The 17,452-nt window shown below is 44.8% G+C and overlaps 1 protein-coding gene across 8 annotated transcripts in view; it reads right to left on the bottom strand.

The window, feature by feature from the left end:
• The window catches only part of DCX (doublecortin), a 195,676-nt gene that overhangs the window by 107,900 nt on the left and 70,324 nt on the right, over positions 1–17,452 (bottom strand). For 6 of the 8 annotated variants that reach the window (XM_073361180.1, XM_073361173.1, XM_073361175.1 and 3 more), the window contains 2 exons: positions 6,473–6,674; positions 4,532–4,922 (listed from right to left, as the gene is read on the bottom strand). In XM_073361180.1, coding sequence (XP_073217281.1) covers positions 4,532–4,895 — 364 coding nt within the window. In that variant the 5' untranslated portion in view covers positions 4,896–4,922; positions 6,473–6,674. The remainder of the gene's footprint in view (positions 1–4,531; positions 4,923–6,472; positions 6,675–17,452) is intronic. The other 2 variants (XM_073361177.1, XM_073361179.1) reach the window with 1 other exon arrangement.

Genomic DNA, 17,452 nt, shown 5'->3' with positions numbered 1-17,452 from the left:
ATCAGTTAAACAAACACTTTTCCAGGAGCTGGGTAACATTCCTGCTTGCAGCACAGTGAAGACCATACAAAATGATTTAAAAAAATTAAAAGGCAGGGATATTTGCTTCTACTCCACTGCAGAAACAGGACACGTAAGAGAGAAACCAACGGAACAGGAAATGTGAAGTTTCCTTTTTATGTAGCTATTATTGAAAATGGGAGAGTTACAATAAATAAAATTCAGATGCAGGGTGTGGGGGGTAGCGCCTTCCAAAAGGTCCCACAATGAATCACAGGGAAAGCTCAGCACAGAACCAACCTCTTCCTAATGTGCAGGCCAGTGTCTTATTCATTAAAATCTGTTGTTTCCTAATAAAAGGAAGGGGCCTCGTGACTTTCCTATAGTCTCATCAAATGAGCCAGAAGGTCTGTTTGAATGAAAATGCCAGCCAACATGCTTCCTAACAATATCAAAATAGCTTCAACTCGGTGAATCCAGAAAAGAAAGAACCAAGTGTCTGAATTTCTAATTGAGAAGAGAGCACAAGAATCACTGCGGGTGTGCTCTTCATTCATTATACACAACTACGTCACCTGCAGACACCCCTCGCTCCCTCCCCATGGCATTGCTCCTGGGACTGAAATAAAGCTCTGACCATGTAATGATATTATTTCCTGTCTTGACTCCAGGCGGCTTTGTCTCCAGAGTGTGACATCATTCAAGATGGCAGCCATTGGGTCAGAGATAACTCATGGGGCCAAAATAACTCCGGTGTACTGAGAGCAAACTGAACAACCTGCCCAAGTTCTGAGTTGACCAGGTTTCATCCTGAATCTCAGTTTTGGAAACAGTTTGGAATAGTCTGCAATTCCAACAATTCCATAGATAACTGACACACAAACAGGCACCAAGGCCTACCATGGACCACTAAAATAGCCGTTAGTGTCCATGGACACATTCTTGCACAGATACACACACTACACAAATGTCCACACACACCCCAACCCACAGACACACCCCTACAGACACACTGTCCACACAACCCACAATCCACAGACACGCCCCTATAAACACATGGCGCACATCCTCCTCAGTGCAGAGACACACCCCTGCAAACATACGGCGCACATCCCCCTCAGCCCAGAGACATGCCCCTATAGACACTGTGCACATCCCCCAACGCACAGACACGCCCCTACAGACACTGCACACATCCCCCCACTGTGCAGATACACCCTAACAGACACTGCGCATACCCCCCCACTGTGCAGACATGCCCCAACACTGTGCACATCCCCCCCACTGTGCAGACACGCCCCTACAGACACTGCACACATCCCTCCCATTGCACACACACGCCTTACAGACACTGTACACATCCCCCCAGTGCGTAGACACGCTCCTACAGACACTGCACACATCCCCTCACTGCGCAGACAAGCCCCTACAGACACTGCGCACATCCCCCAGTGCGTAGACACGCCCCAACACTGCGCACATCCCCCCACTGCGCAGACACGCCCCTACAGACACTGCACACATCCCCCCATTGTGCAGACACGCCCCAACACTGCGCACATCCCCTCACTGCGCAGACACGCCCCTACAGACACTGCGCACATCCCCTCACTGCGCAGACACGCCCCTACAGACACTGCACACATCCCTCCCATTGCACACACACGCCTTACAGACACTGTACACATCCCCCCAGTGCGTAGACACGCTCCTACAGACACTGCACACATCCCCCCACTGCGCAGACAAGCCCCTACAGACACTGCGCACATCCCCCCACTGCGCAGACACGCCCCTACAGACACTGCGCACATCCCCCCACTGTGCAGACACACCCTAACAGACACTGCGCATATCCCCCCACTGTGCAGATATGCCCCAACACTGTGCACATCCCCCCCACTGCGCAGACACGCCCCTACAGACACTGCACACATCCCTCCCATTGCACACACACGCCTTACAGACACTGCGCACATCCCCCCAGTGCGTAGACACGCTCCTACAGACACTGCGCACATCCCCTCACTGCGCAGACACGCCCCTACAGACACTGCGCACATCCCCTCACTGCGCAGACATGCCCCTACAGACACTGCACACATCCCCCAGTGCGTAGACACGCCCCAACACTGCGCACATCCCCCCACTGCGCAGACACGCCCCTACAGACACTGCACACATCCCCCACTGCGCAGACACGCCCCTACAGACACTGCGCACATCCCCTCACTGCGCAGACATGCCCCTACAGACACTGCACACATCCCCCAGTGCGTAGACACGCCCCAACACTGCGCACATCCCCCCACTGCGCAGACACGCCCCAACACTGCGCACATCCCCCCACTGCGCAGACACGCCCCTACAGACACTGCGCACATCCCCCCATTGTGCAGACACGCCCCAACACTGCGCACATCCCCCCACTGCGCAGACACGCCCCTACAGACACTGCGCACATCCCTCCCATTGCACACACATGCCTTACAGACACTGCGCACATCCCCCCACTGCGCAGACACGCCCCTACAGACACTGCGCACATCCCCCCACTGCGCAGACACGCCCCTACAGACACTGCACACATCCCCCACTGTGCACACACACCTTACAGACACTGTACACATCCCCCCAGTGCGTAGACACGCTCCTACAGACACTGCACACATCCCCCCACTGCGCAGACACGCCCCTACAGACACTGCACACATCCCTCCCATTGCACACACATGCCTTACAGACACTGCGCACATCCACCCCACTGCACAGACACGCCCCTACAGACACTGCGCACATCTCCCCACTGTGCAGACATGCACCAACACTGCGCACATCCCCCCACTGCGCAGACACGCCCCTACAGACACTGCGCACATCTCCCCACTGTGCAGACATGCACCAACACTGCGCACATCCCCCCACTGCGCAGAGATGCCCCTACAGACACTGCACAGATCCCCCCCGTGCAGACATGCCCCAACACTGCGCACATCCCCCCACTGTGCAGACACGCCCCTACAGACACTGCACACATCCCTCCCATTGCACACACACGCCTTACAGACACTGCGCACATCCGCCCCACTGCACAGACACGCCCCTACAGACACTGCACACATCCCCCCACTGCGCAGACACGCCCCTACAGACACTGCACACATCCCCCACTGTGCAGACACGACCCTACAGACACTGCACACATCCCTCCCATTGCACACACACGCCTTACAGACACTGCGCACATCCGCCCCACTGCACAGACACGCCCCTACAGACACTGCACACATCCCCCCACTGCGCAGACACGCCCCTACAGACACTGCACACATCCCCCACTGTGCAGATACGACCCTACAGACACTGCACACATCCCTCCCATTGCACACACACGCCTCTACAGACACTGCGCACATCCGCCCAGTGTGTAGACACACTCCTACAGTCACTGCGCACATCCCCCCACTGCGCAGACACGCCCCTACAGACACTGCACACATCCCCCCATTGTGCAGACATGCCCCAACACTGCGCACATCCCCCCACTGCGCAGACACGCTCCTACAGACACTGCACACATCCCTCCCATTGCGCACACACGCCTTACAGACACTGCGCACATCCCCCCACTGCACAGACACGCCCCTACAGACACTGCACACATCCCCCCACTGCGCAGACACACCTCTACAGACACTGCACACATCCCTCCCATTGCACACACACGCCTTACAGACACTGTACACATCCCCCCACTGAGCAGACACGCCTCTACAGACACCGCATACATCCTCCCCCCCACTGTGCAGACACGCTCCTACAGACACTGCGCACATCCGCCCCAACGTGCGCACACCCACCTAATTTACAGACATGCCCCTAGATACTGCGCACACACACTGCCAACCCACAGACACGCCCCTACAGACACTGCGTACATCCTTCCCATTGCACACACACGCCCCTACATACACTGCGCAGACATGCCTCCCCAACACACAGACACACTGCTCACATTTTGCCACTGCACAGACACACTGCATACATCCTCCTCAATGCAGAGGCTCGCCCCTAGAGACACACGGCACACATCCCCCCAATGCACAGACATGCCCCTACAGACCCAGCTCCCCCCACTCAGACACACCCCTACAGACATGCCTATCCCTATGTACATATTTACCGAATCATCCCTCCAGAGACTCCCCCACCGTCCTCCACACCTCTCAAGCAGACAGGCAGGTACACTCCCTTCAGACAGACACACACAAATTTTATATCCAATTGCCTCATCTTTTTATTTGTATTTTTTATTTTATTTTTTTAGAGCAATAAAACTGCCTACAGTCACCTCCCCAAAGCTCTGGGTAGGCATTCAATAGATACACAATACAGCGGACATGACAGTATCATCTATTGAATGCCAAAGAAATGTGACCTTAGAGTCACATCTGAATGGTGCAGATTAATTTCCCCTCCCCAAACCCCTCCTCACTGCACCATAAAGCCATCAGCATATCATGCTAATTACCTTCTTCCAGTTCATCCATGCTCCCAATCTTTCTGGTCCCATCGATGGTGTAGATGTAGCGAACTCCCTGAGGCAGGTTAATGTTATCAGACAGAGAACGGGTCAGGTCAGCCAGCAAAGCATCAAAGCTTCGGAAGCGGTCGGAGGACACGGCATACACAATCCCCTTGAAGTAGCGGTCCCCATTGCGATAGAAACGCACCTTCTTTGCTTTCTTCTCATTACTCAGTGCCTGTAAGGTCCTGGTTCGGTAGAAGCTACAGTGAGCACTGTGAGTGGGGCTGGGCAATCCATTCATACGTGAGCCTCGCATGTTTCTGGACGTCTTATCTCTTTCGTCAAAGTGTCCAAAATCAAGTTCCATAGTTTGGTGAACCCTAAAGATCTGAAGCTGAGTGGAGGGGAATGGGGAGGAAGGAATGCATATGAGATATTAGACTGATCGAGCCCCAAATCCAGACAGAAATTACATACCCACTAGACCTTGGCTTTTCTTTGAATGAACAGAAGCAGTTTATATTCAAAGTGACCCATGTCCTACCCTGATCTAGCTTCATATCAATTCTGGGGCTGGAGGAGGTAGGGGCATTTTTGGAAATGATCCACCCATTGCAGGGAGGGAAATGTGTTTTTAAATAGCAGCCTGGTTTTAGCACATTTAAGTTCTGTGCAGTTTTGAAGTGTAGTGAATTGAGACTTTGGGCTGATGCATGAAAATTACAAACAAAAAAACAAAAATCCCACCCAAACAACAAAGGCTGGCAATTAATTAAACCTCCCGAGCCTTGGGAGACTTTCCCTGGCAGCAGAGAACAAGCAGATCCCAATGAGGTAGGTTTCAATCTGTAGATTTGCATAAGGAGCAAGAGTATCTGAATGTTTAAAATGAGAATAAACTGGTATTTACGAAAGAACGGTTACATGGGAGTAGCCAGTTTCTTTGTGACAGTCTGTTCAATAAAGGCTAGCAACCAGATACTAAACTCCCCCCACCCAGCTGCCCCCTCCCAGCCCATCAATCACTTTCTGACACCATCCTACATTTCCAAGAAGAAATGACTGAAAATTTTTTCATTGAAATGAGAGTTCGATAAACAATTGTCAATTCATGAACTCTTCCTAGGTTTGTTTCTGGTAATAGGAAGAAAAAAAATTGGGTCTTTTTGTTTGTTGTTTTATTCCCCCTACCCTTAAGGAAGTGATTTAATTGTGGAAATTGTCCCTGTCAAAGTATTCACATCACACCACGGCAAGCACACCTTTCATTGTTCTGATCTGTAATGTATTACAGTGGGAAAGAGAGAGGCAGTTTTATGGGCAAAATACAGAGATTGCGCTGAATTGGAGATCAAACCCAATGATCAGTGATTTTTGTGTTCTCTTTAAACTGAACTTAGTACCAAAAGAACAAACCCCAACCCTATAAAATGGGAAACCTTGCAAAGCTGTCACTCTGGGCAAAACTATTAATATGCAACTCACATATGGTAACAGTGTGTTCATACAAAACAGGAATGGGATTAAAATCCAATGGCTCAGCAATCAGGTACAAACCCTAGGAAAAACTGTTGCTATCATTCTCCCACCCATCAGATTTTTGGGAGCCAGTCCCTTTTTCAGTATTTTACAATTTCACCATGACCCAGGGAAGATCTTATTGTCTCTAACATGTAGCAAAGCAGTAGCGGGTTTTGCAGGCAGTTTTTACATAAACAGCGAGTTGCACATATTTTTTCAGCAGTGCAGATTGTGAGATATGTATTTTAATGTCATGCATAAAACAATGAAATATGCAAGCAACTTTAAACATGAATCAGAGGTTTTAAGGTTTTTTGGAAACTGCAGATGCTGTAATGTACAAAAAGAAAGAGGTTTCTCTTTTCCCTTTGTATGTGACATCTGTTACTTTCTGCATGGAAATCACTCTAAAGCGCTACTCACCGGTTTTCAGCTCGTAGGGTGGAGATGCTGAGAGAAAGAAAACCAGTCTCACTCTGCCTTTGTTGTCTGAGCTCCAAGCAAGAAATTCCTGCCAGGGTGGATGAGACTTCTCCTAGGTCCTAGTGCCTTGTGCACCCCTGAAATGGTAACTTTGCCTCAGTGTTTTTCACCCTGATGATCAATTCTCAGTTTAAAGTTTAATCTGTATTATAAACAAAAAGAACAGATTCATTCCAGTTCTGGTTACATTAATAGCAGGGGTGGGGTGGAGTTAATGGGACAAATCTTGAAGTCATTGCCTTCTGCATTTTTAGGCAAAGCTCCCATTGACTTCATATGATCTAATCATCTGGAAAGCACTAATCATCTAGCCCCAATTTGGAAAAAAAAATGCACTTAGGGTTATGTAGCAGTCTTATAGGGTTTCAGTTGCAGGGGGGGAATGGCTGCAATCCTATAATGTGCAACCAGTTTGGACTTTTGTGTCAAGAAAGTAAGGAAAAGAAAGGCAGAGTTGACAATAGGCAGAGGAGCCTGATTCTTCTCTGATGTTTTTACACTAGTTCATCCTGATTTACACCAGTGTAAGTGAAAAGAGAATTGTGCTCAATGGATCTGCATCTTTTTTTGCCCCATATCATTTTTCTGTGTTACAGAACATCCACGACTAAGCTATTTTTTAGGTGCATACAGGATATAAACCCTCATGCTGAGTACCTAGCATAAACTGACCACTAACTAACAGGAGTAAGAACATCTCTGTAAGTAAACTTTTCCATAACTGTTCACTGTGGGGTTTCTTGCACCTTTTGCTAAACCATCTCATCTGGCACTGGCCACTCTTAGAGATGGGGTACTGGAGTACATGAACCACTGGTCTGAGCCATGTGGCAGCTCTTACAGGTAATCTAAGGGAATAGCTAAAATATGGGTAGCTGTGCGTAAAATTATAATACATATTTCCACAGCAATCTTTAGAAATCTCACCCTAGTGTTTCTGTGTCATCGATGCATATGTCCAAGTGGGATCTGAGGTTTTGCTGATAGTTGATCTGATTAACCTTAAACTAAATAAAAGTTTAGCATTTTGAATGGTGAGCTATATTTCCTGTATCCTAACCAACATCGCTGGTTTATTAATATCCGGACCTAATCCAGAATCATGAGTCCAAATTCCCTTAAATTACAGAAGGTTACAGAGTGGAGTCATTTGATCCAAATCACCCCAACAGATGTGGTTCTGGGTAAATCCCAAACTATTTTTATTCCAATGCAGCAGAAACTTCACAACAGCCAAACATGTCAGATTTCTGTCATTTGAGGCCAAAATAACCAAGAGCCATTACAATCCACTGGCTGCTCTGAGGAAAGACTTGGTGATCTCTGTCAGGTGTCTACACCAGAAAACCAACATGATCATTGCAGTCTCAGTATGTCCCAACCCTGGAAATAAAACAATCTTCTCACCCCCTAGAGGAGGTCTCTCCAAATAAAGGTAGAGCTGCCTGCACGGTGCCGGTTCTGGAGATAATAACTGGCTTCTATTTCCAGCCAATCTGGCACATCCCACTGGTATCACAGTCACATGAAAACTAATTTTATAGACAAAACAAACTGGACACAGATAAAGTCGCTTTGGTCAATACTTTTTTCCAGTGGCATCTGCCCAGAGAGGGAAGAGGCAGTGCTTTAACAAATGACCTAAATGGTTTGCTTGTTTGCTTTGCTATAACTTCTGTAGACTACATTACTGTACCCAATGACAAAAGGTTATTCCCTAATATGAATGTGGCTGTCATTTGTCATTCCCTTTGCCTCTTAAAACTATAGCACACTGCAGGGACCAGTTTTAATTTCCCCCCGGAATGGAAACAAACAAATCATATGAATGGCATTGCAGAATCTGGTTCCTGGTCCTTTTCTACACGGAGGCACCATGACTCTGGATTAAGCCTTGGTGTGGACACCTGGCATTCCTGTGTTCTAATCCTGACTCTGCCACCGGTTTGGTGTGTGGATTTAAACAATTTCCCATGTGCTGATTTGTGCCTTGGAAGGGTTTGAGCTACGTTGCAATCAGACTCTGTTTGATTCAGCCAAACCCTTGGCAAGGTTGCAGTGAGCCTCCCCCATTATATGCTCAGCTAGACCACTGGTGAGGAGTGGTGGAGATAAGGGCACAGCTTCATTCTCACACTGTCTCCTTTCAGGAAACTAGTGCTCATGGAGACAGTAGGAAAGAGCAGGACCTGTGATCCGCAGGCGGGGTTTGGTTGGCCCCTGCACAGGATGCAAGAGGAGGTTGAAACTTCTTGAGCCTTCTCCTTGCCTGCTTCTTCTCCAGCCTGATCCAGCCCTTAATGTCTCTATGCCACAGTTTTCCCATCTATCAAATGGGGCTAATAAATGTCTTACCTACATCAAATGGCTGTTGTGAGGATTAATTAATTAATGTTTGAAAGAGTGCTCTGAAGGTAGGAATCATTATATAAGCATTAAATATTTTCATTTAAAACATGAGGCATAGAATGAGAAAAATAAAGGCTAGAAGAACAGAATACGGTATGCTGTGATGCTTGAGTGCCTTGATAGATAATAAACCAATAATTCCAAATGGTCCATTGTCTCTAAGGCACTCAGGTATGATGGTGATGGGCCAATACAAAGTGCAAAGACAGAGAGATATAACCCAACCAGCCAATTGACTCATAATGCCTCTCATTGTACTGATCTTGAGTTAAATGAGGCTGCATGTGGACAATTCTGAGGCAGGGGATAGGATCTAGAATAGCTTCTTTGGATCATAGCTTTCTGCACACATGAAACCACTAGGGCTGTCAATTAATCGCAGTTAATTCACGTGATTAACTCAAAAAAATTAATCATGATTAAGTAAATTAATCGCGATTAATCGCACGGTTAAACAATAGAATACCAATTGAAATGTATTAAATATTTTTGGATGTTTTCTACATTTTCAAATATATCGATTTCAATTACAACACAGAATACAAAGTGTACAGTGCTCACTTTATATTTATTTTTATATTACAAATATTTGCACTGTAAAAAACAAAAGAAATAGTATTTTTCAATTCACTTAATACAAATGCTGTAGTGCAATTTCTTTATCATGAGTATGGAACTTACAAATGTAGAATTATGTACAAAAAATAAATGCATTCAAAAATAAAACAATGTAAAACTTGAGCACCTACAAGTCCACTCAGTCCTACTTCAGCCAATCGCTCAGACAAACAAGTTTGGTTAAAATTTGTAGGAGATAATGCTGCCCACATCTTGTTTACAATGTCACCTGAAAGTGAGAACAGGCATTCGCATGGCACTTTTGTAGCCGCGTTGCAAGGAATTTATATGCCAGATATGCTAAACATTCATATGCCCCTTCATTCTTCGGCCACCATTCCAGATGACATGCTTCCATGCTGATGATACTCGTTAAAAAAATAAGGCATTAATTAAATTTGGGACTGAACTCCTTGGTGGAGAATTGTACGTCCCCTGGTCTGTGTTACCCACATTCTGCATATATTTCATGTTCGAGCAGTCTCGGATGATGACCCAGCACATGTTCGTTTTAAGAGCACTGTCACAGCTGATTTGACAAAACGCAAAGACGCTACCAATGTCAGATTTCTAAAAATAGCTACAGCACTCGACCCAAGGTTTAAGAATCTGAAGTGCTGTCCAAAATATGAGAGGGATAAGGTGTGGAGCATGCTTTCAGAAGTCTTAAAAGATCGACACTCAGATACGGAAACTACAGAACCCAAAGCACCGAAAAAGAAAATCAACCTTCTGCTGGTGGCATCTGTCTCAGATGATGGAAAGGAACATGCGTCGGTACGCTCTGCTTTGGATTGTTATAAAGCAGAACCTGTCATCAGCATGGACACATGTCCCTTGGTATGGTGGTTGAAGCATGAAGGGACACATGAATTTTTAGCACATTTCAAATGTAAATAATTCACGGTGCCAGCTACAACAGTGCCATGCGAACGCCTGTTCTCACTTTCAGGTGACGTTGTAAACAAGAAGCGGGCAGCATTATCTCCTACAAATTGTCACCAAACCTGTTTGTCTGAGCGATTGGCTGAAGTGGGCCTGAGTGGACTTGCAGGCTCTAAAATTTTACATTGTTTTGTTTTTGAATGCAGTTGTTTTTGTACATAATTCTACATTTGTAAGTTCAACTTTCATGATAAAGAGATTGCACTCCAGTACTTGTATTAGGTGAATTGAAAAATACTATTTTGTTTGGTTTCTTTACAATGCAAATACTTGTAATCAAAAATAAATATAAATTGAGCACTGTATTCTTTGTATTCTGTTGTAATTGAAATCAATATATTTGAAAAGGTATAAAACATCCAAAAATATTTAAATAAATGGTATTCTATTATTGTTTAACAGTGCAATTAATCGTTGGATGAATGGCAATTCATTTTTTAAATCACTTTATAGCCCTAGAAACCACACACACTGCACTGAAAAGATGAAGTACAATAAAATGCACACACCTGCTTGGGACTCCATTACAAGCTTTTTATGCAATATACATTTCCTTTTTAAAATGCTAAAAAATTAAGCAGAACCAGTATTCGCTCCAGCCTGATACCAGGCACTTGCCACTGACTGAGAGACACAATTTCTCTTGCTGATGATAGCAACACTCATCCTGCATGGTACCTCAAATGATTCTATGGATACCTAGGCACTTTTTGTCTATTGGTTCTTCTTTCATCCAGCCACTATTGGAGAAACAAAACATCTCCATAGCCAGCGTCAGTGATGATGAAGAGTCCTTGGGCAAAATTCTTTTATGTTGACGTTGAAGTTATGTTGATGTCAAGAGTAAACTCACAGATCTCAATGGAATTATTCTGGATTTACTCCAGTGCAATTGAGATCAGGATCTGGCCCCAGAGACATCACTGAGCAAACCAACTATGGCAGATGAATGACACCCATTTCTAGGAATACCTTGATGTATCTTTAGACCTGATTTGGATCTTGCTTATAGTGGTTGTACACTGGTACAATTCCATTGGCCTGGATGGCATTACTACTGATTAATACCAGCTTATGTTAGAAAAGAAATCAAGCCCTGTGGCTCCATTAGCTAAATCACTTCAGACAGGGTAAGTGATTGAGAAACTGGGAATACATCTGCTTTCTTCCTATCAATAAATTCATTTAGATAAAAAGGAAGGTTAAATTTAGCTCCTCAGATTAAATTTCCTATTCTAAATTAGGTGAATTATCTTTACCCAAAGCAGCAAACATTGGATCTTTCTGCTGTGTAATTAAATCTGGCTAGAGATGCTGCTTTTGTCCCTAGTGAAGTTCTTTATTGCATGTTGGGAGTGATTCTGATGCTTTTGAAAGTGAGGGAAAGATCAGCAGGTGGGAAGCATATTGTGATTTGCTGCTGTGCAAGCTTCCCCATAGGCACGTAAACCCAATACATCAGTACAATGCATCTAAACTCCCTCATTTACAACACTACCAGCTATTCCAATCTAAGGTCCCCGCTCAGCTCTGCCAGCACACCTCCACCCTCACATCCTTGCTATTCCAAAGAACTTCCTCCAAGCGTGATACATTTTACAATCAGCATCTGATTTAAACTGACAATTATCTGAGGTCTGTCTGCTCTGGATGAGGATTCTAGACAAACTTTTGATAGTGCAATTAAAACTTTCACTGCTAATTTGCTTTAGGAGGAAGCCTGGGGTTGATATTTCAAAGCAAGCCATGGTGCTTTGATACATCTTCCATTAATTTTATTTTTAAATCCCTGTGCCTTCTTTGAAAATTTCATCCTTGAGCTCTTCTGTCAAAGCTTTCAAACACCTATGCCAAGTCTTTCAAAAGTAACTAGTGATTTTGGTTGCCTCTTTTGTTTTGGAGCCCTGTGGTTTTCCAAGGATGGGGATTAAGCAGTTTATGAGAATAAAGGCTCTATTTTGTCTCCAGTTGGCCACTAGTCACTTTTGAAAGTCTTGGTCCTATAGCAAGAACCATTAACATGGTTCTTCAAAGGAACAGATTGCACCTGAAGGAACTATTCTTATGAGAGCTACAAAGTTAAGCTGTTCTGTACCCAGTCCACTGAGCTAATAACTGATTTGGAATTGGCAGTCTTTTACAACATACCATTTGAGATTTATTTTTATAGGGACTATGCCCTCCTTAATGTTATTTAATCATCGGTGTTATAGAGACATGGCTTTCTGCCTTCCTTCCACAGCATTGCTTCACCGTTCCTCCAACCCCAGCAAAATCTCCTCTGTGGAGAGTGTTCAAGCCTTGAGATCAGTGGATTGGGAAAAACAGAGGGTAGGAAGACTTTTTGGTGCATGGTTCACCATAAATATAGGGTACCTCCTCTTGCATACTCTGATGGGGCAGCATCAAGTAGGAGAAACCACAACAGTTCAGCTCAATTGGAATCATTATACCACGGAGGCTGGGGAGGGCCAGGTATGACTTGGAGGAGATTCAGAGAGATAAAGTTTCTGTACGGATGGTCTTGACCTTTGATAGCTCCCCAGAGATCTACTTGTGTCTTGAGGGATGATCATGGTATCCATATGCTAAAATCCCACAGCAGCTGTGGGAAAGGAGGTAAACCTCACTGTCCTGTGATAAAATAATGGAAAGAACACTGTGGGCACAAATTCATTTTGTTTCCAGTCACCTTCACAGGATTAACCCACATAGGAGACAATATAGCCCATAGCGTCTTGGTTAAAAGCACGATCATCATCATAGCCAATTGTGGGTGAAGCATTAAAATAAACGTCAACCCACAAGAAGAATGCCTCTCATGCTAAACTGTGCACTGGTCCTTGCCCCTATTGCAGACACAAATCCCCCACAACTAACAAATCCTTCCCATCCTTCCCAGCTGAAAAGAAGTTCCCTGCAGGGTGAAAAAAACACATTGAATGGACAGATCTAGCACCAGGTCCTGAGTGTTGTCACACTCAGCAGCTGGGTTACACAAGCAAAGTTCCATGGTAGCTAATAACCCGGCATTTCACTTCAAAATCCTGAAAGGTAGATTTGCAAAGCTTGCTGAATCCTGTGAAAATCACTGCAGACATAACCCTCCAGAAATTGTCAGTATGTTTTTAGCTGACCCAACTGCATGTGATCAATCCAGGTCATACTGGATGGGTTTCCAGAACATCCACTTTCCAGGACAGCCAGGTGTTCCTCCGATGACGTTGCCTATTGACTGTACTGTGCAGTGTTTAGAAAGCTCTTTGAGTTCCATGAATAGAAAAGCCTCTCCTAAAGTAAAGCATAATTTGAAATTACCAACTGATTACATGATTCCCAGACACTCACAAAACTCCTGCAGAATGTAAGATGGATTTAAAGGATTCTTTCCCAAAGAAATATTAAATACAGGAAAGGAAAATCCCATCAAAGCCATCAGAAGGGATCATGTCACACTCAGGCTGGAAATGCAAGATGCTTCCCCAGCTAAGTACCATCAGTCACCATTTTGTAACACTGATAATGCATTCTGTATGAAGAGGCCTGAACAACCTTTCTTATAGCTAAGAGATCATGACAATGGGCTAATACAGAAATGCATTTATTGTTACAAGAGATATGTCTCCAGTAAATACACATCCTTATATCCATGTAATCACAAAGAGTCCAACAAAGGTTGCTGTATCAGTCACATTAATTATTCCAGGCAAATATCTTCTACAGGACAGAAATCAAGAGCTTTCAAATGAAAATGACATATTGGCATGTCCTTCAGTTTATCCAGCTCATTGCTAAAACCTCAACAAAACCCAAAGGCCCCATTTACTACTCCAGACAAATAATGGTATGTTACAGCATGCCAGCATATAGTCTATGACTTTAACCATTGTTGCATGGTGTGCTTCTATCACAGTTTCTATATGTCAGCAGTAGAGATGGGCTTGAACCAAAACCTTCAATCTAAGCCCTCCTGTACTTTGAGGGTCTTCCAAAATTGGCTTCTGTTCTAAATTTTGAGGTTCAGACTCATGTCCTTTGTTAGTATTCTTAGTAGGGGTATTACACTAGACTGAGGATCCATTGTGCTAGGCTCTGTTCAAACATATATAGTAAGGAAAAGGTCCCTGCGCCAAAGTGTTTATAATCTACATACACAAGACAGACAAATATAAGAGTAAGGAAGGAAAATACACATGTTATGGAGAACTGAGATTAAGTGATTTGATCAAGGTCACACAGCCAGAAACTACAGTTAGATCTCCTCAGTCCCACTCCAGTACCTTAACCACAAGCCCAGCTTTCCTATCGCCAATCAAGAGAGGAGGATGTGTGACTAAGTTGGCAGATATCAGAACTGTGAGCCAGCTGCTTGAGTGTTAATTCCAACTCTGAAAATGATGCCTTCTCTGGCTTTGGTGAAAGACTTATTATTTGTTGTTTTTGAGCTCTGACACCACACCTGAAACAAAAGGCAGAACTGTCTCTCCGTTTCCCCATCTGTAAAAAATGCAGATGATAAAAAGTACCTGCTTCTCAGGTATGCTATGAGAATTAGCATTCATAGCACTTAGATCAAATTTTGTCCAAGCACTAACAATTCCTAGCATTGTAAGTAGGTGGAACTCCCACCTGGCTCCAGAATATATACACTGGATAAGGTCCAATGTAGCCCCTTTCTGAGCATTGCCTTTATTGTTAACAGAAATAGCTTGGCTGTTTTTCGGGTTTCCCAGCAGATCTACTTTGTTATTACCCCTAATTCCTTCTGCCTCCAGATGGCTCTTACCCCTTTTATATTTCTAAATTGTGGGAAACTAGACCCACCTGATATAATCTTAGACTAAGAATACTTTTGCATTTCTTTGCAGGGTTCAAACTCCTGACATCAGGCTGACTCAATAAAAGAAACCTGCATCCTTATGCAGGCGCCAAAAATGTGTCACCCTATTATAAACACTTATAAAATCCTTTACAAACGTGGGTCGGGTCCAGAAGTGATGTGTATGGTGGTGTAAAATTTAACTCTTACTAGATTCCCTAAGGGCTACTAGGATGATTGGCAAAATGGAGAACCTACCTTACAAAAGGAGACTTAAGGAGCCTGGCTTATCTAGCCTAACCAAACGAAGGCTGAGCGGAGATATGATTGCTCTCTATAAATATATCAGAGGGATAATTACCAGGGAGGAAGAGGAGTTATTTAAGTTAAGGGCCAATGTTGGCACAAGAACAAACGGATATAAGATGGCCATCAATAAGATTAGGCCTGAAATTAGACAAAGGTTTCTAACCATCAGAGGAGTGAAGTTCAGGAACAGCCTTCCAAGGGTAGTAGTAAGATTGAGCTTGATAAATGTATGGAGAGGATGGCGTGATGAGACTGCCTACAGTGGCTGAGCCATTAGCGATTAGCAAATGTCTCCAATGGCTGGAGATGAGACACTAGAGGGGGAGATCTCTGAGTTACTACAGAGACTTCTCTCACAGGTATCTGGCTGGTGGGTCTTGCCAACATGCTCAGGGTCCAACTGATCACCATAGTCGGGGTCAGCAAGGAATTTTCCCCAGGTCGGAATGGAAGAGATCTGGGTTTTTTTGACTCGCTCTGCAGTGTAGGGCATAGGTCACTTGCTGATTTGAACTAGAGTAAATGGTGAATTCTCTGTAACTTGAAGTCTTTAAATCATGATTTGAGGACTTCAGTAATTCAGACAAAAGTTATGGGCCTAATACAGGGTGGGCGAGATTCTGTGGCCTGCTGGTCCCTTCTGGCCTTAAAGTCAATGAGCCACTCACTTACTGATGTGTGAATGAGTGGTGTAATTTACGTGTGTTTTAATTTGCATGAGTCAGAATTTAAGGGCAGAAGGGACCGGCAGATCATCTAGTCTGAGTTCCTGTATATCACAGGCCACCACCATCACCCGTCGCCTGCACACGACATCCAACAACCACAATTAGACCAAAGTGTTACCGCCCACAGGAGACTCGATTGGAGCCACAGGAAGAGAATAGGAGGGACCAAGGTGCACCAGTACTTGAGGCCCCCACAGTGCCAGGGAAATACTTAAATGAGATACCAGATAATCCAGGCAAGTGACCCGCACCCACAAGCTGCAGAGGAAGGTGAGAAAACCCCAAGGTCACTGCCAATCTGACCTGAGGAAAATCCCTTCCCAAACCCACAAATGGCAATCAGTTAGACCCTGAGCACATGAGCAAGAACTATCCAGCCAAGCAGCTGAGAGAGAGAATGCTCAGTGTCACATCAGAGCCTGGGCCTTCTCCATCCAGAGTCACATCTCCAGCCGCAGCCACTCCTGATGCTTCAGAGGAAGGAGATTTAAAAACCAAAAAGAAGCAAAAAACAACCACCAGAATATATTAGGGGAAAAGAATCCCTTCCTGACACCTGCCAGTGGCCAGCTGAAATCCCAAAGCCTGCGTTTTTAAGAACATAAGACACAAACTGCGAGTGAACTTCCAGGCTACTGAGCGAAGCCCCCTATCATCGTAAGCAACCCTACCATACAATTGCACTCATAAATTTGGCCAGCTGGGAGAAGGTGTAACTTACAGTAAGATATTTAACTTAAATATTCTTTCCGTGTTCTAATGTTAGTTGTTCCCTTGATACACTCCACTCTTCTGGCCCCTTGATCTGTGAGTTACACCAGTTTAGACTCAGCATGCCAAATTCAGAAGTGATGCGTAAAGGGATTTATAGATTACATGTTAATAAATTGGTGTGAGTAAATACCTACTGTAAATCTAAGGGCATATAAGTAGGTGTAATACACACATTGGGGGCAGGAAGAAGGGGTCACTTACACTGTCTTAGACTCCCCCTAGCCTAACTCAGATTCATCTTTGAATATGGCCCATTAATAAGGCCCAACTTAACTTGAGGTACTGCAGAAATTGTGGATTCCACAATATTAGGCTTCT

The sequence above is a fragment of the Lepidochelys kempii genome, chromosome 9, assembly GCF_965140265.1.
Source record: "Lepidochelys kempii isolate rLepKem1 chromosome 9, rLepKem1.hap2, whole genome shotgun sequence".
In the NCBI taxonomy this organism is placed as follows: domain Eukaryota; kingdom Metazoa; phylum Chordata; order Testudines; family Cheloniidae; genus Lepidochelys; species Lepidochelys kempii.
Note: the sequence above shows the minus strand (reverse complement) of the source record. Positions and strands in the feature narration are given on the sequence as shown.